We start from the raw sequence: 26,704 nt of genomic DNA, 5'->3' as shown, positions 1-26,704 counted from the left end.
CCTCTCTCTCTCTCTCTCTCTCTCTCTCTCTCTCTCTCTCTCTCCTTCCCGGTTGACACGGAACCATTGTCCAGCAAAATGCCAGCAGTGACTTTCTGAAATACGGAGATCGCAAGAAGGCTAAGAAAGCTGCCCGGCTGTGAAAAGCTATTTCACTCCAGGTAATAAATACACTGCCTAAGAGAGCACTTTAGCATACACTCCATAAAAAGGGGCTCTTTAAACTCCGATGTTCGGGATTGGAAAGTGAAACAGAAAAGCAAGGACTTTAGAAAGAAAGCGGTGGGGGTGGGGGTGGGGGGGGAATCATAAAGTTATAAAATGGACTTTCTCTCAGAAACGGCCTGGGTTAGATCCTGATTAAGTGGCAGATTCCTCGGGAAAGAATTGCCCGGCTGCCCTTGGGGCGCACTGACGAACCGAGCTGGGTTTCTCTCTGGTTGGGTTACCGCTAAACTGCTGCACGTGGGCCATGAACCTGATTTCCATTTTAGAAGGTGGGGCGGCAGGGTTTCCGTGCCCACTGAAGGGGAAGATGAACGCAACCGAAGTGCTCACAATATCGCAGGCAGGGAGTTCACAACACAATCACGTGCACTAATAGAATATCCCTAATGCGGCTCGAGGCGGAGAATCCGTGCGCACAAATGTGCAGATAAACCAACAGTGCGCGCTCTGGCTCGGCTGTCATAAAAATGGGAGTAAACGAGACAGAAAGAGAAATGCAGCGTCCTTCTAATTCCCGAAAGGTATTATGCCGTGTGGCTGTCATGTCTGAAGTCTTTCTGAACGGACGTGTGCAGGAAAGCCTGTGTACCAGGCCACAGCGACAAAGGCATTCCGTCGCCAAGTGAGATTGAGGAAATATACCAACTGCACAGCAGTCTAACAGGGCAGCCCTTCCTTCCCCGGAGGAGAGCGTCTTACCTTCGCTGGCACAAAGAACACCAGTCTGGAAAACTCTGGGCTTCACCGCACTGCCACTCTGGAGGAAAGAGGCAATCTGGATCCGCGCCACATCGTAAGCCACGTAGGGGGTTCTTCCCTCGCCCTTCCTACCCTGCTTCCAATCCAGCCTCCAACTCCACATCTGGAAGCCATCGCCTGCCACGTGGGCCCGGCTGCAGCTCGCTTCCCCAGATGAGGCAGTTGGCAATGGCACTTCTCGATCGTTCTCCTACCCCAATGGTCCCCGAGCTCGTTTTCTCATGCCGTCCATGTAGCTGCTGCCGCATCCCTCTGCGATGGGTACTGTGCTTTCAGCGATAATTTTCTTGAGCCAACACCCTCTATTGACTGGAGTTGTACTTAAAAAGAAAGCCCCATTCCTGATATACATGAAATCTTGTTATCACTGGCAGTTAATAGCGGGTAGCCATAAGAATGAATATGGAAATAAACAATGCTATCAAGGTTGGCTGGACATTCTTGCCTCCTCTCCGTGCCTTACCAAAAATAGAGATTAGCCCTGGGTGAGAGACGCATTAAGGATAATCCCTGCACCAGGCTGAGATTCTGGAGTCACTGAGAGAGAACTGGGAAGAAACAAACTTTCACACAGGGCAACTCAGTATTACAGAACGGTCCACGTGGACTTTCACTAACATGATCTCTGACGCCACCATTGGGATGTTTCCACATTTTGGTAAATCCTGTAAAGTCCTTGTCAATTAGAAAGTTTCGGATCCCGGGTCCAGACACCCAGGGCTCTGTCCTCTGCTAACAAATTTGCAAGACGATCTACTGATAGAATAACAGATTGAACACTCTCCTCCCTCAAAGATAACAAATCGGTGCCTTAGTTCCAAAGAGGGCCCCTCACCATAGGGGAAATTTGGGTCAACATAAAAACACCAAGCAGGGGGTGGCTGGGTGACTCAAGTCAGTTGAGTGTCCACTGTTGGTGTCAGCTTGGGTCACGATCTCAAGGTTCGTCCGTTTGAGCTCCACGTCAGACTCCGTGCTGTCAGTGCAGAGCCTGATTGGGATTATCTCTCTCTCTCTCTCCCCCTCCCTCCCTCATTCTTTCTCTTTCTCTCTTAAAATAAATTAAAAAAAAAAAAAAACTTAAAAAAATAAAATAAAACACCAAGCAGAAAAAAGGTCCTGCTTGCCTCTCAGTTCTCTGGCTTACATTCTGAAAACCGTGGACACATAGTTTTTCCTCAGTACTGACTAATTCATCCACTAAGCACATACTTAGTGAGCACCAAGAGAACAAGGAAAAGCTGGGAAGGGGCAGACAAATCGGAATCAAATCCAGTCCGTGGTATCAAATTAAGACCCATCGTATCCATCAGCTTGTTTTTTAAGTTTATTTATTTTGAGAGAGAGAGAGAGAGAGAGAGAGCGGGAGGGGCAGAGAGACAGGAAGACCCAGAATCCGAAGCAGGCTCCAGGCTCTGAGCTGTCAGCACAGAGCCCGGTGCGGGGCTCGAAATCACGGACCGCAGATCATGACCTGAGCCGAAGTCCGACGCCCAGCTGACTGAGCCACCCAGGAGCCAAAGGAAATTTTTATGATAGTCTCACAGAGAAGACACCCATTTTCTAGAACTCAAGAGGAGACAGTTCCTGGTAACCTCTTCTTTTCCAGATTCTCCCATAGTGATGGACAGAAGTACGAGGTGAGGTGGGCGCTTCCTTACCCCACTGTGGTTTTAGACACGCCATACACCTGCTGAAGAGTCAGAGGAAAAGTCGGGAGGAAGCGGAAGGCTGATGAAAGTATCCTCAGTTGAAGAAAAAGACACGTCTTAGGTTGGAAGCATTCCTACCTACCCACAGACTTCCCTCATAAAACAGATGTTTGCTTTAAGGAAAGTTTTGTGCCCCCGGACATAAGGAAGAATTCTTCCGGGGCTAGAATTTTGGAATAACACACAACTAGGACAGCTGGTCATGCTAGTCAACAGTAACATGGTTGAGAAAGATGACTGATGGATGTGAACATCACAAAGGCAAGAACTACTCTGGGGTAGTTGGAAAGAAAGGTTTGTGACTTAATTCAATTAAGTCCTTAATTTTCAAGTGTTAGGAGCAGTATTTCCAATGACCGACAGATGTCCACTTTCCTGTCCTCAGATGCTGTCTGTCATCTGAGACCACATCCTATTAATCTCAAGGGTATTCGGTAGTTTTGAATCCAAACCATATTCTCTATTTCCTTTCCTTTTCGCTTACAAATCGCGCTGACATAACCGTTCAGTCATTCGACAAATGCCCTTTAAGCCTCTGCTCGAAGAACTTAAAATCCAAAGAGCTAAGGAGGCTTTTATGTTTAGACAGTTAAGCGCTCTCTGGCTAAATAAACATGGTGGCTGAGATGAGAAGCCAGGATAGGCAGGAGGGCATCGCAAATTGCAGAAAGAACTCTGGAAGGATTTGGAGTAAAGTTGGTGAAACACGGTCAAGATTAGGAGGGACGAACCAGAGGCAGAAAGGTGTAAGATGGCTGAATAGAGGTGTACCTGCTCCAAGTATGACTGGAAATTTCAAGAAAACACTCAGCACTCTGACTCTGTGAGCACGGAGGGCTCATCTAGGACATGTGAAATGAGATAAAGATGAAAATATATTTGATTCATATACTTACAAGTATTCTTTGCTTTAGTAATTTGGTGGGAAGACCAATGACTTCTAGAAGGATTGGGGGCAAAATTCTGGGTTTGAAATTTACCAGCTGCCGTCTTGGGCAAGTCGCTCAAACTTCCTTCACTCCATTCTCCCATTTCTGAACCACCTTCCTCTCAGATACAAGCATGTGAGTTACGAGAATGTACACTCCACAAAAGTAGGGCTTTCCCTTGTTCATATCTATATCCAAACTATTCAAGACCGTGTCTGGCACACAGTGAGTGCTCTATAAATTTGTCAAACGAATAAAAGTGAACTAAATGTGAAAATAGAGCTTAAAAAAATCTTTGTAGACACTGAAATGTTTTCTAAATATAAACACCAGAAGTAAGTCATCCCTAAAACAACTTTTTATCTGCACCTGTTTCAGATGACCTTTTGTGGGTCTGGTTCTGCTATTTAAGTTAACTAAGCTATTGACAATTAGGACTAAAGCAAAGGACAACTCTAATTATAAACGGAGTCTCTGTTTTCTAAGAGATATGAGATGCTTCTGAACTTCTTTCAAGCACACAGGTTGTAAAATGTCATTCAAATGTGAGTTGACATTAAAACTAGTTTCCACTGCACCTGTTACAGACAGCATTTTGAGGGATTTGTTCTTTTGGTTGACGGAGGTGTTGACAGTCCTCTCTGGATTTCACCTCTATATCCGGAGGGTATGTAAATAGTTCTCCTAACCACAAAGGTACCGTGGTGGTGAAATCTCTCCCACCAAGTCATAATCCTGAATCCAGAAAGGGCCCTAAGCATCTCTCTCGTTTTGTAAGACCAGAGTGATCTCCAAAGATGCGCTAATGTGAACAAAGAAGAAGCCATTAGGTACTACGTGGATTCCCGAAATCCCACCAAAAGGACATCACTGATGAAGTGTCAGGGTAATAGAGTACAGAACCCTATGTAATCAGGTTAAGGGCAGCAAGATTAAGCATGTGGAACAGATATCTTTCTGCACACTCATTGAAAACAAGTAAAATGGAAAACAAATAAAATGGTAGTGAAATATCATTTTTTTAAAGATGGACCAAAAACCATTGAGGATGAAAGAAAAAAAAAGTCACCAAAGCCTGAAGGTTGAATGAACTGAGCTTTCTACTAGAAAGCCAACATAAATTATTCCCCCCCCCCTTCAAATAATTCTGTATTCAGAATTCCACATATCCCTGGGAAACTGAGAATGCTTTCTGAATAGAATCCCCATTTGCTATGTACCTGTGGTTATGCTTGGTGGGAGACCTGGCCCCATGCACGCAGAAAGCACATGTGGGTTTTATCTCCTTGTGTGTTTTTGATAGACAGAAACAGCACAGATTCGGGGGCTCTATCATGACTCTCTAACGGTGGTACATTTCACAAGGAAGAATTACAGGAGATGCTTTGATGTCAAACAGAGGAGGCTCCTTTTAAGCAAATGGTAAATTTAACTTTCTTTGGTTCAAAGCTCAGTAGTTCTCTTTGCTCCCCACCGACGCGAGTGCTACAATTTTCTTTTATTCGCTTCCTCAATGACTTGCCATTAAACACCTACAAGTCATTTTACTGCAGCAGTTTGGTACTTCTGACACCCAAATAGGATGGAGAGGAGAAAAAAAAAAAAAAAGATAAGGAGCAAAGAAAGGCAGGAAGGAGTTGCTGTGAATCACCGCGGGCCATCAAACTGTTTGCTTGGGTCCAGTATCAGGAGCAATGAATTAAAAACAGTTCGGAGGACTTGGAGTGGGGTGGGGGGGGGAGGGGGAAAGCACTGAAACAGATCGACTGCATTTCACTACTGGCCCAAATTAGGAGGGCGGAGGGAGGAAGGCAGGAAATAAACAGATGCAGTGAAAGGTCTCCAGCCTGCAGGCAAGGAAGAGTGAAAACAGCCTTTTATGAAAGTCAAGAAACCAAAAGCCAAGGATGTCAGTGGTACAACAATGCCCAGTGCTTAGAGGGAAAAGGACTTCTTAACCACAGCGGGGTTCCCCCTCCCCAGGATCTGAATGTAAAGGGATGATGTTTACTTAAGGGGTCTTTCACGGATAGGAAAAATAAACCCGAAGTTTATACATATCTCTGCTTAATGCAAATGGCATATTTAAATTTAATTACTTGGCGCTTAAGGTGGTTTTTGATCCCCCCTTTCTCTCTCATTTCAACACCGCAGCTCTGATTTGCTCTTTATCAAAGGTTTGTGCATTTTAAAATGCTGTCAGGCATCAAAATTAAATGCTCCAGAACACTAATGATATCCTTGTGATTAAGGGTTTTGTCGTCACAGCAATGCTAAGAACTCTCGTGCTAATATTAATTGCTTTCTTCACATCCCACCAAAGGGAGGGAAGGATTTCTCCTCTGAGCTTTGTACGACCAATGGCATTGAACAACACTGTAATTTTGTTTTGTTTTGTTTTGTTTTTTGCTATTATCACTGCGGTCTTTTAGAGCACTCAACAGTGTGCCCTGTTTCATTTTATTTTATTTTTTTTTACGTTTATTCATTTCCTTTGAAAGAGATAGAGAGAGAGAGAGCACAAGCCGGGGAGGAGCAGAGAGGAGACTCAGAATCCAGTGCCCTCGGCGCACAGCCCTATGTGGGGCTCGAACTCAGGAACTTGAGATCATGCAAGAATGGAATGGTCCTGAGCCACCCAGGCGCCCGCAGTGTTTTCATAGACACATGATTTCGTTTGCAATACACTCAACCAGCTGGGTTAGCCCTCCATTATTTTTTAGGTAAAAGTCATTAAGACTGCATTCCTGTCCACCCTCCTCGATACATCACCAATGTAAGAACGCCACTCTGCACCCCACAGCTTTTAGCTGCTGTACCATTAATAAGCACCTAAGCACATTCTATCATAGTCAAGAAATAAATCTGTAAATTTTTTTTTTTTTTAAAGGTACCGAGGGGCGCCTGGGTGGCTCAGTCGGTTGAGCGACCGACTTCGTTTCAGGTCACAATCTCACGGTTTGTGAGTTCGAGCCCCGCGTCGGGCTCTGTGCTGACAGCTCAGAGCCTGGAGCCTGCTTCGGATTCTGTGTCTCCCTCTCTCTCTGCGCCTCCCCCACTGTCTCTCTCTGTCTCTGTCTGTCTCAGAAATAAATAAATATCAAAGAAATTTAAAAAAAAAAAGGTACCGAAAAAGTTGATGATTCCAAAATCGATACTGAATTATTTTCCTATTCAACAAAAGATCTAGAACCAAATTCTCGATTGAAGCCTTTAGAAGACTCTGGATTAAATGAAGCTCATTTATATTTAAATATGGATGTATTAATATTAATTAAGCATACACTTAAAATATAGGAGGGATGCATTTTTTTTCCAGAAGGTGATTTCTTTCCAAGGTCAGTACGAAGAGTCTATTTTTAAACAAATACTGTATAAAGTAAATCAGGGCACCATAACACTTACCAAAAGATACAACAGACCCGTGCTTACAACGATTTTCAGAATCTCATTTTGGGAGACTCCTGGTGCTTTCACTAAGTGATCCAAGAGTAAGACTTTACAAAACATTAAGCTCAGACTCTTACTTTACTTAGTTTTCCAGAGGAATGGGTGGCAGGTGATCTTAGAAAAACCTTTTATAGGGAGCTATTAACCATATTTTAAATGATGGAATGTGATATTCTTCCCTTTCGTGTTAAGTATCTGCAGAAGAAAGGTGAAGGTGTTGGGATTAACCTCTGTGGCTAACTGCCCAAAAGATGAGAGCCCCCCTCCCCTATATAACTGTTTCTGGGGGCGCCTGGGGGGCTCGGTCGGTTAAGCGTCCAACTCTTGGTTTCAGCTCAGGTCATGATCTCACGGTTCGTGAGTTCAACCCCTGCTTCAGGCTCTGCACTGATAGTTCCTGGTTGGGATTCTCTCTCTCTCTCTCTCTCTCTCTCTCTCTCTCTCTCTCTCTCTCCCCTTCCCCTGCTCACTCTCCCTGTCTCTCAAAATAAATAAACTTCAAAAACTTAAAAAAAGAATAAATAACTGTTCTGGGATGGAGCTGCTCAGACAGGGACTACATTTCCCTTACATGTCAGATGGTTCACGTGACTGAATTTCAGCAAGGGAATGTGGGTTTTTTTTGTTTTGTTTTGTTTTTAATTTAAAAAAAATTTTTTTTTCAACGTTTTTTATTTATTTTTGGGACAGAGAGAGACAGAGCATGAACGGGGGAGGGGCAGAGAGAGAGGGAGACACAGAATCGGAAACAGGCTCCAGGCTCCGAGCCATCAGCCCAGAGCCCGACGTGGGGCTCGAACTCGCGGACCCTGAGATCGTGACCTGAGCCGAAGTCAGACGCTTAACCGACAGAGCCACCCAGGCGCCCCTAAGAAATAATTTTGAATGTCAGTTAACCTACTCACTGACATTTGGGGTTACAGCAGATATTCATTCAGGTAAAGTGTAGCCATTTGGCAAAAAGAAAAAAAGGGCATTTTTCGAATACCGTTTTCATATAATAACTAAAGTGTAGTGTATTGTGGCTACAGAAGATCGAGCGGTGGTCTAAAGCTGCCTGAATGGCCTTCAGGTCCCCTCTTGGGGATGCACCTATGACCATGCACCGTGAGCGGACATCGACGCACTCCTCTGGCGAGCGCGGCCCTGAGGTCGGCCCTGCCCGGAATAGAAGATGCGGGTTTGCAGGGGCACGATAGGCCACGGGTCTTTTACCCGTGAGTGGATTCAGCAGAGTCCCACATTCCTGGGCTCAAAGATTCCGCTGAGCTCGTCTTAACGTTAAACGGGAAAAGACAGTGGTGTTCTCCAGATGGCTCGGTTGAGTTTTCTTTTCAGAAAAGGGTTCCTCTTCGTTGCCTAGTTACCAGCTGGCGTGGCCTGGGCCACGTGAATTGGAGGAAAACAGAGAAGAATGGGCAAATGAGCAAATACTGGTCTCCTCGGTGAGGCCCTTGGGCACACAGGTAACATCGCTTCATCCTTGCATCTCCTCTGAAGCGCTTACAATTATCCCCTTTGAATTCATATCTGCAAACTTAGGTAATACACGGAAGTTCAGTGATCGGACCAGCACTATAAAATGAAATTTTTAAGCCCAAGAGTGCCTGCCTCAAAAGCATACAATCCTCCTACCGTATGACGCGCCTGTAAACACACGCTCAACAAGTGAGCATTTATTGAGTAACTACTACGTGCCCAGCACTGTTTCAAAGGCCTTGAATAAATTAATCCTATCACCCTCACGAAAACCCTATGAGGCAGGTATTATTATTGTTCTCCTTTTACAGAGGAAACGAAGGTACAGAGGGTTTGAAGAGCTTGCCCCGAGTGACAGCATATCAACGGTGAATTCACAAGTCTGGTCCCGGAGCCCACAGTTTTCAACCCCTGAGCCACAAAAGGCCTCTGGTCTCTCCCCTCCTTGCACTGGTAAGAAATGAGAGATCTGAACGTTAAATGGCTTGCTCTCCTGCAGCAGCGTTAGTAACAGAGCAAATCTTAGGTCTGCTCTACGTCAGTCAGGTACAGGGCCACCTATGTGCATTCCTGCTTGCCAGAAATCCAGAGGTAATTTAGACATGACCTCTGTGTCTAGACAAAGCTTAAAGCTTTTACAGATGGATCACCTCATGAGAGAACTACTTAGAGGGCTAAGGGAAGAATTGTCTAAAATGGAAAAATTCAATTGCAAAATAAAACAACAGTATGTGAAGCTAGGGAAGGTGGAGGGAGTACGGGGCAAGCCTGTGGAAGGTTGGCGACGTTCTATTCTTTGCCCTGGTTTATGGCGGCACAGGTGTTCGCTTTGGGATAATTCATTGACTATATGTTTACGTCTCATCCACTCTTCTGTATGTGTGTATATTTCATAATCAAAAGGCTATAAAAGACAAAGAAAAGCGTTAACATTAGGGATGGAATACGAAAATTAATATTAGACCCATCCAAAATGTTTAATCTTTTGGGTAAAGGTCTAAAGGTGTCACGAAAGATCTAAGTTTTTGCAACTTAGGACTTTTGTAACGAGTTAATCGTTCTGTTTCATGTTTGAGCCGTACAGCAATCCCTGCTCTCGGTAGTAAAGAAAATGTATTAATTAAATGCTTGTTTTACTATTTTCTAAGGCTTATTTACTTTTGAGAGAGAGAGAGAAAGCCTGCCTGCACGTGCACGAGGGGCAGAGAGAGAGGGAGAGAGATGATCAGCTGTCAGCACAAAGCCCGACGTGAGCCTGGAACTCACCAACCACGGGATCATGACCTGAGCTGAAGTCGGATGCCTAACCGACTGAGCCACCCAGGCACCCCTTACTTTTTAAAAATTATTATCTTAGGGGCGCCTGATCTCATGGTTCCCAAGTTCGAGCCCCGGGTCGGGTCCTGCGCTGACAGCTTAGAGCCTGGAGGCTGCTTCGGATTCTGTGTCTCCCTCTCTGTCTTCCCCTCCCCTGCTCGCGCTCTCTCTCCCGCTCAAAAGGAAATAAACATTAAAAACATAAAAAATAAAATAACAATTACCATCTTAAATTAGCATTACTACCTGTATAGCCATACCGTCAGTTGTAGAATCACAAGTGAGTAAAAGCTCAACTTGGAACCGAGGCACGTATCCCCCAGAATAACGGGATGGCTTAGGGGCACCGAGTGTCTCTGCTGTAGTTCAAGTGTGTATTCTGTTTCCTCTGAGAGCGGCTTGTTTTACTTTCTATTTGCTTACTAAGAAACTTGTTGGCAGGTTCCAATAAGGGTAGCCCAACATTTGCCAACAGAAACATGGCAGGATTCAGTGTGTACTTCCTGTTAAGTACGAATGCCAGTTTGAGGCAAATAGAAAAACAAGTCTTCCTACTGTAAGGCAATTTGTAAGAATTTGCCTGAGCAAGGCAACCGTTTTAAGATAAGGGAATGGGCAAAGTTTAGCAAGAATAAAAAATTAGATATTTTGTTTTCTCTGAATGCCGCTAGGAAGATGAACCTTCTCACTGCTTCTCAGGAGGTTGAAAAGTATCAAGGAAAAGCTCTTAGTTGCAATGAGTTTGGATGTGTCTTGATGAGACAGGAGGACGAGCCTTGGGCAACGTGAGCCCCTCCATGCCCAACAATGTCTGCCAAACTTATTCTGGAATCCAGAGGATGGTGGAAAGGAAAGGTTCTGTTCTGCTGAGCAGAAATACAGCATAGAGAGTAGCAAAGGGTTAGCTGCTCTGAATCAAGGCTTCTATTCCTCGAGCTGTCAACTCGGCTCTTGGAGAGCTTCAAGCCTTCCAAATCTGGAAAATAAAAGCTGTGCTGTGGGCTTCAGGTTGTTTTTGTTACTCAGACAGCTGCTAATCGTCCTGCTGTGTTTGGAACCAAGGAGACAATGCTGTAACATTTAGCTTTCTGACATGCGAAGCATCTAGATCAGTCCCCTATTAAGGATGTATTAATCACAAAGACTCTAAAAACCAGGAAGATAGATGCGCCCAGTAAATCTTTTGCTCTCGCCTTTTACTTTCCACACTCAGGTTTCTACATTTACAGGCAGACATGCTTAAAAGCCTGCTCCAGAAACTGACCAATAAAAGGCCTTGTTCATTACTTTATATCAGATGCCCGATGATTTCCTACCCCTGAAAAGCCTTTCAGAAAGAGGTAAGACATTGATCATTCCGCTAAAAGAGTCGTCTGTTTCAATAAATAGATCCACTGTGACTGTTGTCATCTTGACTTTGTAAGTGCGATAACTGATTCAGGAGTGTGGCTTTCTTTGCCCCTTGCTATGGGGACATCCAAATAATGTGTGTAGTTGAAAAAAAAAAAAAGAGTTATTTGATAAACTTCAGGGAACAAAATGTTACTCCTCCTAGTACTACCAGTACTAATTAGCATCACTACTACTCATGCTAGTGCTCCTAATAATACGAATAATACCTGGCCTCCAAGTCAGGCCAAATTACCCTCAGGTCAAGGCTCCGAGTGAGAGTGAATAAATGGTAGCTTATTCTGGACTCAGACACCTGGAACAATGGAAAGAGTATGTGCTGGATGAAGCCTCGGAACCCTGTGTACCGAAATTTATTGTTAATAAAAGGTCTCAAAGTTACTTCTCCACCTTGGTCTTCATTTCACAAGAGCATTGAAGACAGACTTGCCACATTCTCCATAGCATGTGTTACGACTGGGTGACCTGGTGATCAACCCCAAAACAAAGAAAAAATTAAAAGAATAGAAACAAAGAGTCTGCCTGATATTATCATAGAGGCCCAGAATGCAATTTCTTTCTTTCTTCCTTACATAGAATCTTCATAGGAGGCATCCAATCACCATAATACGAGAGGAAGAGAAAAACCTCAACACACGAGGTTCCTAGACCTACAGAAAAGCAGCATTAGCCATTCTGAGTTATTGTAAATCTTTTGAAATTAGATTGCTACTTTTTTTTTTTTTATTTCTGAGGCTAATGGAACCCATAAGAGACAAGTACAATATTTGTGAGGTGCCAGGTTGGTGCCAACTCAAGGCCCTGAATTCCTTGGCTTTTGCTGGACTCTGAATATATCATGAATAACTCCTTCCCCATCACCGGCTCAGTGACAGTCCACCATCTTCCAAATTGAAAGAGTAGGAAGTCAATTAGTGTCACTTACGATGTGAACACCTGTCGACTAAGACCTGGACTGAGACCAATTTCATTACCACAGCCACTCAATGGCTGCCAGATGGTCAGGACTTGGACCACTTATGATGTGGTCCAGATTCAAGGAGGTGACCTAAAGACGGAAAGGTCTAGAGTCCCATTAGTCATCTCCTGAGCCATCCAATTCCCCAGCACATATACAATTGGAATAGGATACCTATTTTTCCTAATGGTCATTTAAAAAGACCACATGAGCTGCTAAAAAAAAAAAAAAAAAAACAAAACAAAAAAAAAAAAAAAAAAAACACAAGCTATGGTAACCTAAAATTGAGGATATTAGCTCCTTAAATAATAAGCATCCTCGCCAACCATGGTCATTTTAAAATCCAAAACTACTGGGTAATAACTCAATGTCCTTTTCTCTAATTGCAGTTCAAAACACATGGACAGAGCAGGAACACAGACACACACACACACAAATGAAAAATATTTGACAAAGAATAAAGTGGAGCATGAAATTATAAGCTACAGATTATCACTGACAGGGTAAGATAGATAGGCAGAGAGTACATTTCAATACAATTTTGGTCGCGAATCTATGTGTACTGTGCTACTTGGAATTTTTCCAAGTCCAAATGTTGCTTGGCTTAAACAACGAGGGCTAAATGATGAGAAATGATGGCCATGGATGATAAAGTAGAGTGTTGCAGGTGGAAGAGACAGAGAGAGAGATTGAGAGACAGAGATTCAGAGGGAGGGAGGGAGAGAGAAACGGGAAGAAATCCAACCCTGAGACTCTCCATTTTATTCCCAGTTGGCTTCATACACGGAAGTCTGGGAAAGGTCTGAATACAGGGGAATCAAATATTCAGGGGCCAATATCCATAAGCCATAGAATGAATGCTGAGGAGCTGGTTTTTAGTACTACTTAGGGAAAGCTTTGTTTCCTTGTAGCCAGATCTTTCTTGCCCAGTTTCTAGGTCGCTACAGAGACAAGCACAAAGTGACTGGTAAGTGGAGAGAAGCGACAGAGACCTTTGGGTTAAATTACAACCAGCACATTTGGAAAATGCTTCATACACAAATGGTCACCACATGCTATGCTCTCAAAACTAGGGCCACGAAATGATATTCTTACAGCCCTCATATTTGAAACCCTATCTTTTTGGCAATTGTCATAAAAGCTATGATCGAGGTTAGAGAAAGGAGCATAATTTATGAGAAGGAATTTTAAGCTTGGGAATTTGCAACCATAGAATTAATGTTTTTTTTAATATTGGGGTATCAGCCAGAAACTAAATTGTATGTGCCAGATAGTTTAAGCTCCTACAGGCATTATAAGACCGAAGCTGAAACAGCGGACCTATTAAATTTTAAAATGTGATTAAGGCCAATAGATGTCTCCGACTGGATCTGTGTCTGAGAATTCAAGATAACTTTTGTAGTCTTAAAGAATAACAAAGAATGAATTAGGAAATCTCTCATTGTTTTAGGGCTTGAATTTTGTTTTCTTTCTTCTCTTTTTCTTTTTTAACTAGGAGGTTTCACAGCATCTCACCGGGACCCCTCTTTAACAGAACTTGCTGAGGTGTGAAATTCAGTATTACTGGCCCCACCCAGGAGTCACTCTGTAAATCCCAAAAGGACCTCATTAGAACAACACATCACCTAGAAAGAGTCCCACAGCGTGGTCTCCAAGAAAGACAGTGGAGCAGGGCGCCAGCACACTACAGGCACTTTCCCGAAACTATTTCATGTCCTTCTGAAACAGGAAGGGAAGAGAGAGGATGGAGAGAAAGAGAAAAAGCCATCATCCGAAGCACGCGTACAATGAAGGTTATACTCTTGAAGAGTTTACAGTGAGATTTAAAGGGCTTCTCATCTGTCATTCTTCCCCAGACAATACCCTCTTATATTACACAAAGATTCTTTAAATATGTCACCAGCCTCTTCGAGCCACACCTGAATTAGATGGCTACTCGCCATTGGTGTCTGCGGTGAGGGCTGCGAACACAATTTATGCTTTTTAAGTTCTATGACACTAATTTTCCCAGGCTGCTATTCTGCCATGTTTGTACTCCCTGCTTTCGGTGGAAAACAAAGCAACAAGAATCCCAATTACATACTGTAATGATAATCACCACCCCGATGTTAAAATGGGGAGAAACGAGCTGATGTTACTTTCGCGAATTCTCAAGTCTCCTAAAGCGTCCTCCTGGGAAGATTCCCCAAATCAGGCTCTGCTAGAGCCCTGTAGGATTCAGTGAGTTTCCGTGCAAATAAGGGCTACACCAACAACTCTTCAGATCATCTCAATTTTTCAGATGGAAAAAAAAAAAATGGTCGTTGATCATCTTGGAAAGTGGAGGGAACACTTGAATAAGCTTTCAGCTAGTTGCATATTCAAAATCTCTAGCCTGTTTATATGTGTGCCTCTGGCTTTGATGCAGGAACGTGGAAGAAGCTGTGCTCTCTGCCCACCTGGACACTTTCTATGCTCAAAATACACCCTTAGTATGCTAAAAAAAATAAATTAGGGTTGATTCAAGAGGCAGATTGACAGCTTGCAGTATGTTATCTAGAAAATAGCAACCCTCCGGGGAGCCATTGTAAGCTTGCCCCATTCAGTGCTTGTGCTAATCGATGGATCTCACCCAAGTGAGCTCATTGGTGGCAGTCCCTATTTAATACCCACTGAGAAGTCGCAGTCACATTTTTGTTTTGTTGGGATGCACACATCACCATCAAAAGGTTCCTAGATAAGAAGTTTTTAAAAATCATCCACCCCAGAGCCTTCATTAAAGAGGCTTTTTTTTTGACAGTGAGCATCCCACTGCCTGAGAAATTCATACACCGAGCTTATCATTTGGAAGATGCCAGGCAAAAAGAAGTGGCCCACCCTCCCCTCCCTCCCTCTCCCTCTCCTTCCAAAAGGGATACAAAATAAAACAAATATTTCAAATCATTGTCATTTACCCAGAAGATATTTTGGGTAGATTGGGTTTTAGAAAGGTAGTCCTCGTGCCTTGTAATTTAAAAAAAAACAAAAAACAAAAAACAAAAAAACAAAAACACAGAAACAAAAACAAAAAAAACCCCAGATGGGTCAGGAGAGCCACAGAGTTCCTTTAGCACGAGCTGGCCAACTTCTCAGAATAGAGGAAGAAGGAATTTAATGCAAGGTTCTGTTTCTTCAGTTCTGTGCCTGTATTGATGGCCATTTTGCTGACCGATCAGCCAAATTCCCACAGCGCTCCGGGTACCAGCCTTCACACGTGAGATCCAATCATTAGTGACATTTTCCAACGAAGCCAGGGTGGTCCCCAGGGAAGTGGCCACACTGGTGTGTGACATACCTCTCTTTTCTGTCACTGTAGTTCTAGTGACAGAACTACATTCTTCCGGCACAGGCCAAGGAGGAAGAAGTACACCTGTGTGTGTTAGGCGCAAAAGGTGGATGCTGGGGGAAGACCTTCTTAAAAAGAGCTATTTTTAGGGCGCCTGGGTGGCTCAGACAGTTAAGCGTCTGACTCTCGGTTTCCGCCCGGGGTCACGATCTCACAGCTTCATGGGTTTGAGCCCCACTTCGGGCTTTGTGCTGGCAGTGCAGAGCCTGCTTGGGATTCTCTCTCTCTGCCCCTTCCCCACTTGTGCTCTGTCTCTCTCTCAAAATAAATGAATTTTTTTAAAGCTATTTTTAACACTGATGGATAGAGTTAAGGCTTGCTTATCTTGACAGATTAAAATGTAAAACCTAAAAAAAGAAAGAAAGAAAAAGAAAATCTTCCCAAGTCTTCACCTGAAGACAACATCTGGAATACTCTCTTGCTGTACACCCACGTGAAAACAGCACGCAGACGCTGACGTGCGGAGAAGGCTCTGTACGGCGGGGGTAATCTGGACACACATTTTAATGAGTCCCTGTAGATTTAAGATCTCTCCATGCAAGATTAGTCCTGCAGCACAGCTCTTGGTTTTCCTGGTGTTTAAAGGAAAAAAACCCTTTAAAGATATTAGTAGGGGGCTAATGGGAGGTTTGATAAAGTTTCTCTGGATCTTTTTATTAATGTTCAATGCAAACTAGACTCTAGGGTCTCTCCTAGCTCCTTGGAGGAGGTAGTCATTAATTGAGCCAGTTGGAGTGATACCTCATCAACGTAGAAGCCCACCTAAAACCTTTGCTAGTCCTGCACTGTTCATTTCTCATCTCAGCCAGGCACTTATTTTTCAAATCTCTTGATGGCTTCTCCAGAGGGTGCAGAGGCAGTGTTCGTGTTCGAAGTAATAAGCACAGCACTGAGAAATGAAAAACGAATCAGAACGAGGACGTCAAGTGTTTAGGGTGAATGCCGGAGAATGGATTTGCCTTCACACACACACACACACACATACACACACACACACAAACATGTGTATGTGAATATGGACATTTATGTAAGAGTGAGGGGATGGGAGTGGGAAAAAAAGGTGTCCTCAGTCTTGGGTGTAAATAAAACTTTCATTTTCTTAGAGGGAAACCAGTTGACTGTTGAACAGCATGGGTTTGAACTGAGAAGGTTCACTTATATGTGGATTGTTTTCCATACAAGACTGTCCTATAAATGTATCTTCCCTTCCTTATGAATTCCTTAATAACATTTACTTTTCCCTAGCTTACTTTATCATAAGAGTATAGCATATAAGATACATAACAGACAAAATAAATGTTAATCGCTTGTGTATGTTATTGGAAGGCTTCTGGCCACCAGCAGGCTATTAGTAGTTAACTTTTGGGGAGTCAAAAGTTGTATGTGGACGTTTGACAGTATAGGGGTTGATGTCCTTCACCCCTGCAGCGTCTGAGGGTCAACTGTACCAACACCTTTTTTAAAATGCAACGCCATTTTTATATATACAGTAATTACTAGTAGGCTCAATACACACTATTTGTCTATGCTGTTCAGTCAGCCTTGAAGCTGGATAATTTAGTAGGTTCTTTTATTTTTTTTCTCCCCATCAGGACTTGTGGCACCCACCCTGAGCATATAAATTCATGGGCCCTGGTGCCACACAAAAGAAGCTGTGTACCACTATACATCTCCTGGATTGTTTTATTCTTTTTTTTAATTTTTTTTTTTTAACATTTATTCATTTTTTAAGAGACAGAGACAGAGGTACGAGAGAGAAAGGGAGACACAGATCCGAAGCAGGCTCCAGGCTCTGAGCTGTCAGCCCAGGGCCCGACACGGGGCTCGAACTCGTGAACCGTGAGATCATGACCTGAGCCGAAGCCGGATGCCCAACCGACTGAGCCACCCAGGCGCCCCAAGTTTGTTTTATTGTTAATTATGATCACAATTAGTGAGTATGTTTAATAATTATAAAGGCGGCAACAATATTCAATAGACATGAAATTATTTTATGTATAACATTAGAATCAAGCGACTGTTCCCTTTCTTAAAAAAATAAAAATGTGCTGCATATTTTAAAATGTACATTTCCTGGGTGCCTGGGTGGCTCAGTCGGTTAAGCATCCCACTTCGGCTCAGGTCATGATCTCACAGTCCGTGAGTTCGAGCCCCGCGTCGGGCTCTGTGCTGACAGCTCAGAGCCTGGAGCCTATTTCAGATTCTGTGTCTCCCTCTCTCTGACCCTCCCCCATTCATGCTCTGTCCCTTTCTGTCTCAAAAACAAATAAGCATTAAAAAAATTTTTTTTAAATAAAAAAATAAAATGTACATTTCCTAGGCATTGTGATGTAAACCAGGAGCCCATAGGAGGGTCTGGGCTGTTAATGAGAAAACCATAGCCTGGCTTCTCTGAAGCCCATTGTGTGCCTGGTTCGGGCCTGTAATTACTCATGCACAGAAAGGACTCTAACCAGCTTCCACTCAGAAGTCCTAAGGATTACATACCAACCACCGAGGATGCGCAAACAACTTCCCAGCAAAATCTCTCAACAGAATTGCTCTACAGCTTGTTTAAAGAATTTTAAAAATGGGTCTTGAGAAAGATTTCCGACTTAACATTCAACTAGTTTCATCGCGTGTTTTTCCTCTAACTTTCTTAGGAGTAAGAAAAATAAAACATGATTTACAAGAGATCAAAGGCAAATGAGAGATCATCTCCACGAAGGGCCAAGGTATAAGAGAGCGTCTATGACTACGTAAGAAGGAAATCGCTGTCAGCATCTAGCAACCCAACAGTGCTCGGAATGCATATTTTCGAGAAAACTGAACATCGCCTGATCAGAACACTTCAAGCAGGTTCTACATTATACATTTAAACCTGAGGGTCACTGGGAAAAAGGTCTGTGGTACAGGAGAGTGAAGGTATGCTTGAAATTCTACCTGATTCCCTGAGATCTTGTTTATGTAGCCCAAACCTCTGCAACGGAAGGGGTCTTGCCAATTAGGAAAATTGTCTCGAATGTGAGATTAATCTCATGTTAATCCACCACAACCTTGACCAGGGTGGTTTCTGACAAATGACACCAGCATGTCAACACCTTCCCAACCTCCTTCCTGACTGGTCCTCTTTCTCGATTTAGTACTCCAGAGCAGGGATCGGCAAACCTTTTCCCACAAAGAGTGAGATGGTTAATATACACGCGGTATGGGCCACTCCCTCTCTTGAAACTACCCAGCTCTGCTCTTGCCCCGTGAAAGCCGTCTCAGGCAGTCCGCCAACGAATGAGTGGGGCTTCGTTCCTGCAAAGCTTCTTTACGAATTTCCCAGTGTTGCAAAATATTCTTCTTCTTTTGGTTATTTTCAACCCTTTTGAAATAGAAAAAACATTTTTAGTGGGTTATATACACCACCTGGGAGACGATGGAGCTTTGGCCCCTGGCTTTTGGTTTGCCAACCTCAAGGGCACTAACAGAAAAGTCAGACATCTGTGCTTCAAAAACATCAACAGAACTTCCCCCTTGCTCCTCTCACTTCTCAAACTTACAGAAAAGCGTCAATTCTGGTCACGTCCTATTTGGCTTAATATTCCATCACCATTCTCCAAGTCGCCAGGGGTGTGCTTTCTGCCTGTTACTTTGATTGCGAACCACACTTGAGGCCACTCCCATGCTGCCCCTCACGCCTAACTGTGACCAGCACCATTCCAGAACGACTTTGCTCTCCAAGGCCTTTTCACACCAGGCCACACTGGCCTTCCTGATCTCTCTCCCTTCTTCCTATTCCTTCCTACCCTTGGTTGCCATCACACAATGGCCCCATTACCTGACATCTGTGTTCATTTCACCCTAGTCAGGGGCAGAATTATACACACTGAAGCGAAAGAAGTTTGCACAGGTCCTTTCCAAAGCTCTGTTCCTCATTTGATATCTGCACTTTTGTAGGATGTGTCTGAAATCGCACAAAAATTGTCTAAGCCTCAGAGCCCACAAAGTCTGGTGCCACCATTCCTGGAGCACATTTCCTAGCTCAATTGCTCTAAGATGTTTCTGTTTCTCCCACCATCTCCTTGAAGCCTTCCCCTTACCATGTAGAAGACAGGTAGCAATTATACCCAGTGGGGATGAGAATTCCCACTGTTCTCCATTATCCTACTCAAATAACATAATCTGTCTAATTAAAAGATGACAGAGAAAGAAAGACTGGGAACTTGCCAGTTGAGTAATAAAAGACAGTATTGCCTCTTGTACTCGGTTATTTTCTTTTCTCTACTCATTATTTCGGTTTTATTAAATTTATCACTACTTGAGAAAGAATTCGTTGATTGTTTTTGGCTATAAATAAACGTGTTAAGTGACAAACAGGACTTGAGTATCTGCTATGGACTGTGCGGTGGCATTAACGTCGAGGTGTCCTGTCATTTTATTGGTGATGTGGTGGGTTTTGTTTTTGTTTCTGTTTTGCTTTTGCAGTCTTCTTGATTGTCCATCCTAGAGAACAAGGCTAGTATGACAAGGAGCACCAGTTCACGCAATGGCAAGGCAACTGGGATTCTTTCACAAGGGCCCCCAAAGGGCTTTGTATAACCCTCTAAGAGCAGCGTTGGAAGGATTATGTTCCTGGCATGGAGCAGTGGAACCAAGCAGAGACAGGCTGGTGATGGGAACCCTTGGAAAGTCGGAATTTCTATGAAGTCATGAAATCTCCTTTTCAAATGTATATCACTAGAGTTTCTCGGTCTTGGCACCATGGGCATTTCGAACCAGATAATTCTTCATTGTGGGGGCGGTCCTACGCATGATGGGGTGCTTAGCAGCATCCCCGGCTTTCACCCACGAACTGTAATGGCGCTCCCACCTGCGACAGCCAGAAAGATCTCCAGGCATTGCCAAACGTCCAGGGCGGCGTATGGAAGAACCATACTCGAGAGGCAGCTAGCTTACTGTGTTGCCCTTCCAAGGAAATACCTTGGTAGGTGTGAGTTTGGAGGGGTAGAGAGAAGGCAGGATTCAGGTGCACCCTGCTGATTCTGTGGAAGCATTTTTTGGAATTTCCCCCATCCTTGGAATTGCCTTGGAAGCCCATTCCTGAACATCCTGTGGGAGTTAAGCCCGACTTCTTCATGCCCATAACTCATGGCTATATTCTCGGAATCACACACTTTTGGAATTAGAAAAGATCTTAGAGATCAGCTAGGTTCAAATAATTATGCAATCCACCAAATATCTGAACTCCTCCAAACTCAGTGTGTTTAAAGATGTTTGTCACTAGGACACTGCAGCTGTGCTGACAAGAGGTTACCAGATGCCATTTCATCGTCAAGGATTTAGAAGAGTATCTCATGCAAAGGAAAAATCAGAGTTGTGATCACTGGGGCGCCTGGCCGGCTCAGTCGGTAGAGCATAATGACTCTTGACCTCGGTCGGGGCGTCGTGAGTTTGAGCCCCGTGTTTGGTGTAGAGTTTACTTAAAGAAACAACCAAATAAATAAATGAGCCACAGCTCGCTGTGCCAGGTGCAACTGGGGGTTAGGAGGGAATGAATACTACCCATAGCAGTTCGTAACGATGTAAAACAGATGAAAACAACCTTGAGTATGATTCGGCCGCAGAACTGAAAGACAGGGGTGGGGGGCTTGGAGGGGGTGTGAGACGGTGCAAGCTGACTCTGAGATCTTCAGATCTACTGCTGGCTGCCATCTCAGCATGTCTTTTTGCAAAAAGGTTCACAGCTCGGTTGCTTGGCCAAGAAAAGGAAAAACCCTTGTTTCCTTTATACAGCCTCTCTCTCTCCTGGTGACACATCCTGTATTCATTTGCCCGAGATGGTCCACTTGAGTAAAAGTAAACCAAAGGAAAGCCATTTGGAAAACAAATCACCCGGCCGTCTCCGTATTCCCTTTTCATAAACACCAGAACCATCTTCTCCTAAACAAAACACGCAACAGTTGCCACAGGATGTTTGATGGAGGAAGGGACAGGTTCAGTTTTCCCGGGGAATCTCACTTTGTTCCTGTTGGACTGTAATGCAGGGAAGTGTCGGGAGGGAGGAGTTGCCTTTTCCTGGTCTGTTTTTCTCCTACCGGGGGACTTCCGCGGGAGCTTCCCACCCTCACCCTCTTCCCGGCCTCTCGTTCCCACTCTTGGCATGGGGTGGGGGTGGGGATGAATTCTCTCACAGAAATCTGCTGTCTGACACCCTCCCACCTGCACAGAGTGGACAACCTCGGGGGCACAGGCTTGATCCTTCAGGGAGCCTGCCGTCAGCCAGCTGAGCCAGACCGTCTGGGTGACACTGGGCAAGTGTCTTTAAGAGCCAGCCCTTTTGGCCCCGGAAATAAAGCTCACATCCTTCAATCAGATGGTCGGCAATAAAGCTGACATCCTGAGCTCCCGGGGTCTGGTCCCCAGTGTCAATTGGGTTTGAATTCAGGAGGGGAGGAAGAGCATCTTGTTAGTTTCTTCTTAAGACCCCGACAATAGGACCTGGGTGAGAATGATTTAAATAACCATGTGAGAACACCAGCCCATTCACACCACATTCCACAACTAAAGGATCAAAGGCCGGTCAGACCTACCTTTCTGGTGCCCAGATACTGGTCGCCTAAAAGGGGAGAATGCCAGGCTGAATACAGGGATGCTATTAATTATCCAATAATGGTAAAAGAAAGCAACTCTGTCCTTTCAGGAGCAGGGAGGGTGCTCGCTGGTTTCAGGTACTGGCCCTGACGTTAGCTCGGGTGAGTCAGGCCACCTTCCTGAACCTGTTCAGCTCTGAGCGTCTCAAAGGTTCTGGTGACAAAACCAGGTATCTAAGGAAGGCCCGTAGTGTTTGTTGTGGTCGTTAATAAGTGACTGATGAGAGAGAACCCTGTGAAAACAAGGCAGAACAGGCGAGCCCCTAAACCGGGGCTTTCAGGTGGTAAATGCTAATATGCATTTATTCTATGGATTCCTTACAGAATGAGCCATCATTGCCTACAGGGGTCCCTAAGGAATTGAGTTTAATGAAATGATAGGAATGACTGCAATTAGAATATAATTGTGTGTACGGAAATACGCTTAGGGGAGCTTTGATAGAGTTTACGGTTGCCACATTCACCCAGAATTTTGGCCTGCGTTATTAATTTGCCCTACTATGAAGAAAAGGTTTGTTAATCAAAGATAAACTATTCCGCTGATATCGAATTAGGGAACTCCAGATCCTGTAATGAGGCAGTGCTTCGCACATACACAACTCTCTGCTAAGCGAAAGCTTTCTGGCTGGCCACATAGGAGGTCTCCTTATTGAAAGATTTATTTTTAATTTTGAACAGCTTCCCAGCATTACCCTTCATGAAAATTAAAAGAGGGAGCTGGAAGTTTGTCCTGTTCAGCAAACCGCCCGGCGGGTCTCCTCACCACGGCAGAGAAAACCTCACCGTGTCAGAGGAATCCCCCGTCCCCCGCCTTCTGCTAGATCGAAAAGAATTACACCTACATTTTTTTTTTTCAACGTTTATTTATTTTTGGGACAGAGAGAGACAGAGCATGAACGGGCGAGGGGCAGAGAGAGAGGGAGACACAGAATCGGAAACAGGCTCCAGGCTCTGAGCCATCAGCCCAGAGCCCGACGCGGGGCTCGAACTCACGGACCGTGAGATCGTGACCTGGCTGAAGTCGGACGCTTAACCGACTGCGCCACCCAGGCGCCCCATACCTACATTTTTAATAAAACTTAGACTTTCTTCCCCTCCCTCTCTCGTATTGTTTTTGCACGTTTTCTTCTTTCGGAGGCTTTTTAGCCTGCCTTCTTTGCACTCCTTGGGCCTTTTGGCCTGGTAGGAGCTGACATAATCCCTTGGCCCGCATTCTTACGTATACAAAATCTGTGGGAGCCAAGCCTGTCCTCAGCATGTCTCCCAATGGCTATTCTCGGCCAAAGAGAATGACTTCACCTTGTACAGCTAAGGCCTCAAAAAGTCCCTTCCTACTTTTAAATCAGTTAAGAACACAAAGTAGCGATGTGTCTGAGGATACGCCACGGCCGAACATAAGAATACTGATTGAATCATAAACCAGATTCCCCAGCGGGCGCAGAGAGGCTGGCCCCGTCTAACTCAGAGACAGCAGTAGCACCAGTATGTTCCCCGGGATCCACGGGCAATATTTCCAAAAAAGAACCAATAAAAAGCTGGCAAAGACAGAGTACTTGCGATGCTATCAAAACCTCCTAAATCACACCAGTCTTTGTAGAAAAGTAAAGCCGATCACCGCTAACCGTGTTCAACACCCGAAAGCGCAGAAATAAAAGACCAGAGCAAAAGCAGATGATCTGTTCACACCACGTATTTTACAAGACGGGTCACATCTGTACACTTGAAGCTACTTTCTGGTAAGATTCGCCATTCGAGCCCCAGTTTAAAACCCCCACCCGAGTCGTAACTTTGTATTTATTCTAGAGAGTTCAGGGCAAGGGGAAAAATAATGGCTTTGGGGTGGGACGCTGGAATACTTTTCACTACAGGATCAATTAATACAGATATATTTTACTTAACTATTGAGTGCACTTACTGAAACATTCATTTGAGAGGGAAGTACAGTAAGAGGTGATAGGACTGCTTGGCAATTTACAATCCTTTTCGGGCGAAGTTTGTTGTTCTTAAGGGCCTCATGAAAGGATAAGCTATCGCTCTTTTTTTTTTTTTTTTTTCCCTATTCCCCTTTAACTCGCCAGAAATAAATAACAGGGAGCCAGCAATGTGAAGCAGGTGGCAGAGACCCAGGCTGGAAAATTAGCTGGAGAAAGCGTGAAAACGTTTGCAAGGGATGAGCGGGAACCAGTGGGTCAGGAGCTGCAATTTACAAACCCAGATTCGGCTTTGCTCTTTGAAACATTTTATAGATAGTCAAGACGTCGTAACAGTTCTGCAATGAACTCAGCATAAACTCTTCATGAACAGAGAATGTCTTCAAGTCGGCTGAATTAGAAGAGGAAAGTGATGCGGAAAATGGGGTAAATGCACTCTCCCCCCACGTGTCAATTATGGATTCACCTAGCAAAGGGGCTGCAAACCTACTATGTGTTTTGAGGAAAATTCTGCCAAACTGCACAGAGAGAGCTGCCCATTAATCTCTTCACCATCCACAGATTTGCCTGATGACTCGAGGGGAGGCAGGTATACATTTTTTTTTTTTAATTCAAACAAGATCAAAACATAGCCACTGATGCTTTTGTTGGAAAAGACAGCACATGCCAATATGGTGCTCTGCATTGGTAAAAAGAATTTTATAAGCCAAAATAATCTGTTAAATGCTCTGATGTCCAACCATGGGCCTTGTGATCAAAATGGCTGATATGAATCCCTGACAAGAGAAGTCCAGCATGGAGTGACCCATCTCACCGAGTGTCATCATCCCCTTTCAATCAGACAGCGTCTTTTAATCTCATGTGATCGTCACCACTTAGCACAGGGCATGCTATGCAGTTGGGTGTCCAAAACAGTATTGGTGAACAAATGATCATTCTTCTAAGAATCTTTTGTATTACAAGGCAGCTCGCAGGATTATAATCAGATCCATGGGGTTCCACTTTAATTGTAGAAGTAAGTCTAAGTTAATTCATGGATACCTACATAAGCCCTTTATCTCTGTACATTTATTTTTTAAACTTTTGAAATTTTTTTTTTATTTTTGACAGAGAGGGAGAGAGAGAGAATGGGGGGCGGGCAGAGAGAGAGGGAGACACAGAATCTGAAGCAGACTCCAGGCTCTGAGGTGTCAGCACACAGCCCAATGAGGGGCTCAAACCCACGGACTATGATATCACAACCCGAGCCAAAGTCAGACACTCAACCGACTGAGCCAGCCGAGCGCCCCCTCTCTCTATTTATATCATACAATAAAGTAGATCGGATTCCTACCTGCTTGGTTGGTTGTCACGGTGACAGACACCGACTGGTCCGGGCTGGGGTTATACTTGGACACCCCATTCACGGCCCAGATTTCGAATGTATAATTGGTGTGAGCCAGGAGGTCAGTGATGGAAACTTTGGTGGTCTTCAGGCCATTCTGCTGGGGGGTATAGTGGACCCCACTTCCACAGGGTCGGCACTTGCTGGAATCACCAGCCCCACATCTCTTGCACACCACGTTGTAGGAGATGTCCTGGCGACCACCTGTGTTCTGAGGGCTGCTCCATTCCAAGTTCACGGACGTCTCATTGACGTTTGAGATCAAGTTGAGGGGAGCAGATGGTGGGCCTGGAGAAGGAAAAAAAACACACACACACACACATACATTATCACACCAAGAACTTAAACTATCCTTTTGGAATCTCTCCAAGTTTCTATTATTCTCTGCAGTGATGGGAAGCAAGGTGGGCCCATGTGGAAAAGAAAGCAGAAAGCCAATCAAGCCAGCGAGGAAAAAAAAAAAAAATCTTTTAAAAAAAGCACACCGTGAAAGAAGGCTGCTACATCGGTAACACTGACTGCTATCCTGAGACGGCGTGCATCTCGACATCAACATCAAACACGTTCCAAGTCCAGGCTTCTCTTTGAAGCGGCAGAAAAAGAAGATAGAACTTATCTGGTTTTTATCTCACCATCTGCAAACAGGCACATATGAGCGTGATTCAAGTTCCCAGGGCTAGTGTGGGACCCTGGTAGAGTAAGAGTTATGTGCCACTTCTGAAGATAAATCGGGATTCCTAAGTACAGCGCGTCCTCAATGCGGAATAAAATTAACCGAATCGTATAGACACGCCTCTTCAGCTCCGCACGGCAGTTGGGAGTTAAGCTCGTCATAGGTAATTAGTAGGAACTCGCGTAACCTGGTTGCAGCGATGTCAAAGGTAGAGTCGTTGGGAGATCCCAGCTTGGGGCAGGGATCGTGCAAAGGCTCTCAGGCCCCACGTCCTGCCCTTCAGCTAGCCAAGGCTGGACCAGGCCCTTTTGAGCTTACTCATTCCCGCTGACATCAAAGAGTTTGTGAAACATGAACGGTGGTGGTGGCTGTTTGGAAACAGAACAACTGACCGCAAACAACATAGTGGTTGGTTTTAAAGATAGCAATAAAAAAAAAAATAATAATAATAATAATAAGACTAGAGAGCCATGACGAACCCCCTTGTTTCTTG

At 44.3% G+C, this 26,704-nt stretch overlaps 1 protein-coding gene across 4 annotated transcripts in view; it reads right to left on the bottom strand.

The window, feature by feature from the left end:
* Positions 1–26,704, bottom strand: part of EPHA4 (EPH receptor A4) — a 150,903-nt gene that overhangs the window by 37,993 nt on the left and 86,206 nt on the right. For 3 of the 4 annotated variants that reach the window (XR_005783253.1, XM_040450893.1, XM_040450894.1), the window contains exon 5: positions 25,488–25,826. The exons of the other annotated variant lie outside the window; for it this stretch is intronic. Coding sequence is in view for 2 of the 3 variants with exons in the window: in XM_040450893.1 (XP_040306827.1) it covers positions 25,488–25,826 (339 nt within the window). In the remaining variant the exon portion in view is untranslated. The remainder of the gene's footprint in view (positions 1–25,487; positions 25,827–26,704) is intronic. 4 annotated transcript variants of the gene reach the window in all.

Source organism: Herpailurus yagouaroundi, unplaced genomic scaffold (assembly GCF_014898765.1).
Source record: "Herpailurus yagouaroundi ecotype Mexico unplaced genomic scaffold, PumYag 202, whole genome shotgun sequence".
Classification (NCBI taxonomy): Eukaryota; Metazoa; Chordata; class Mammalia; order Carnivora; family Felidae; genus Herpailurus; species Herpailurus yagouaroundi.
The sequence above is the reverse complement of the archived record's forward strand: the minus strand, read 5'-3'. Positions and strand labels throughout refer to the sequence as shown.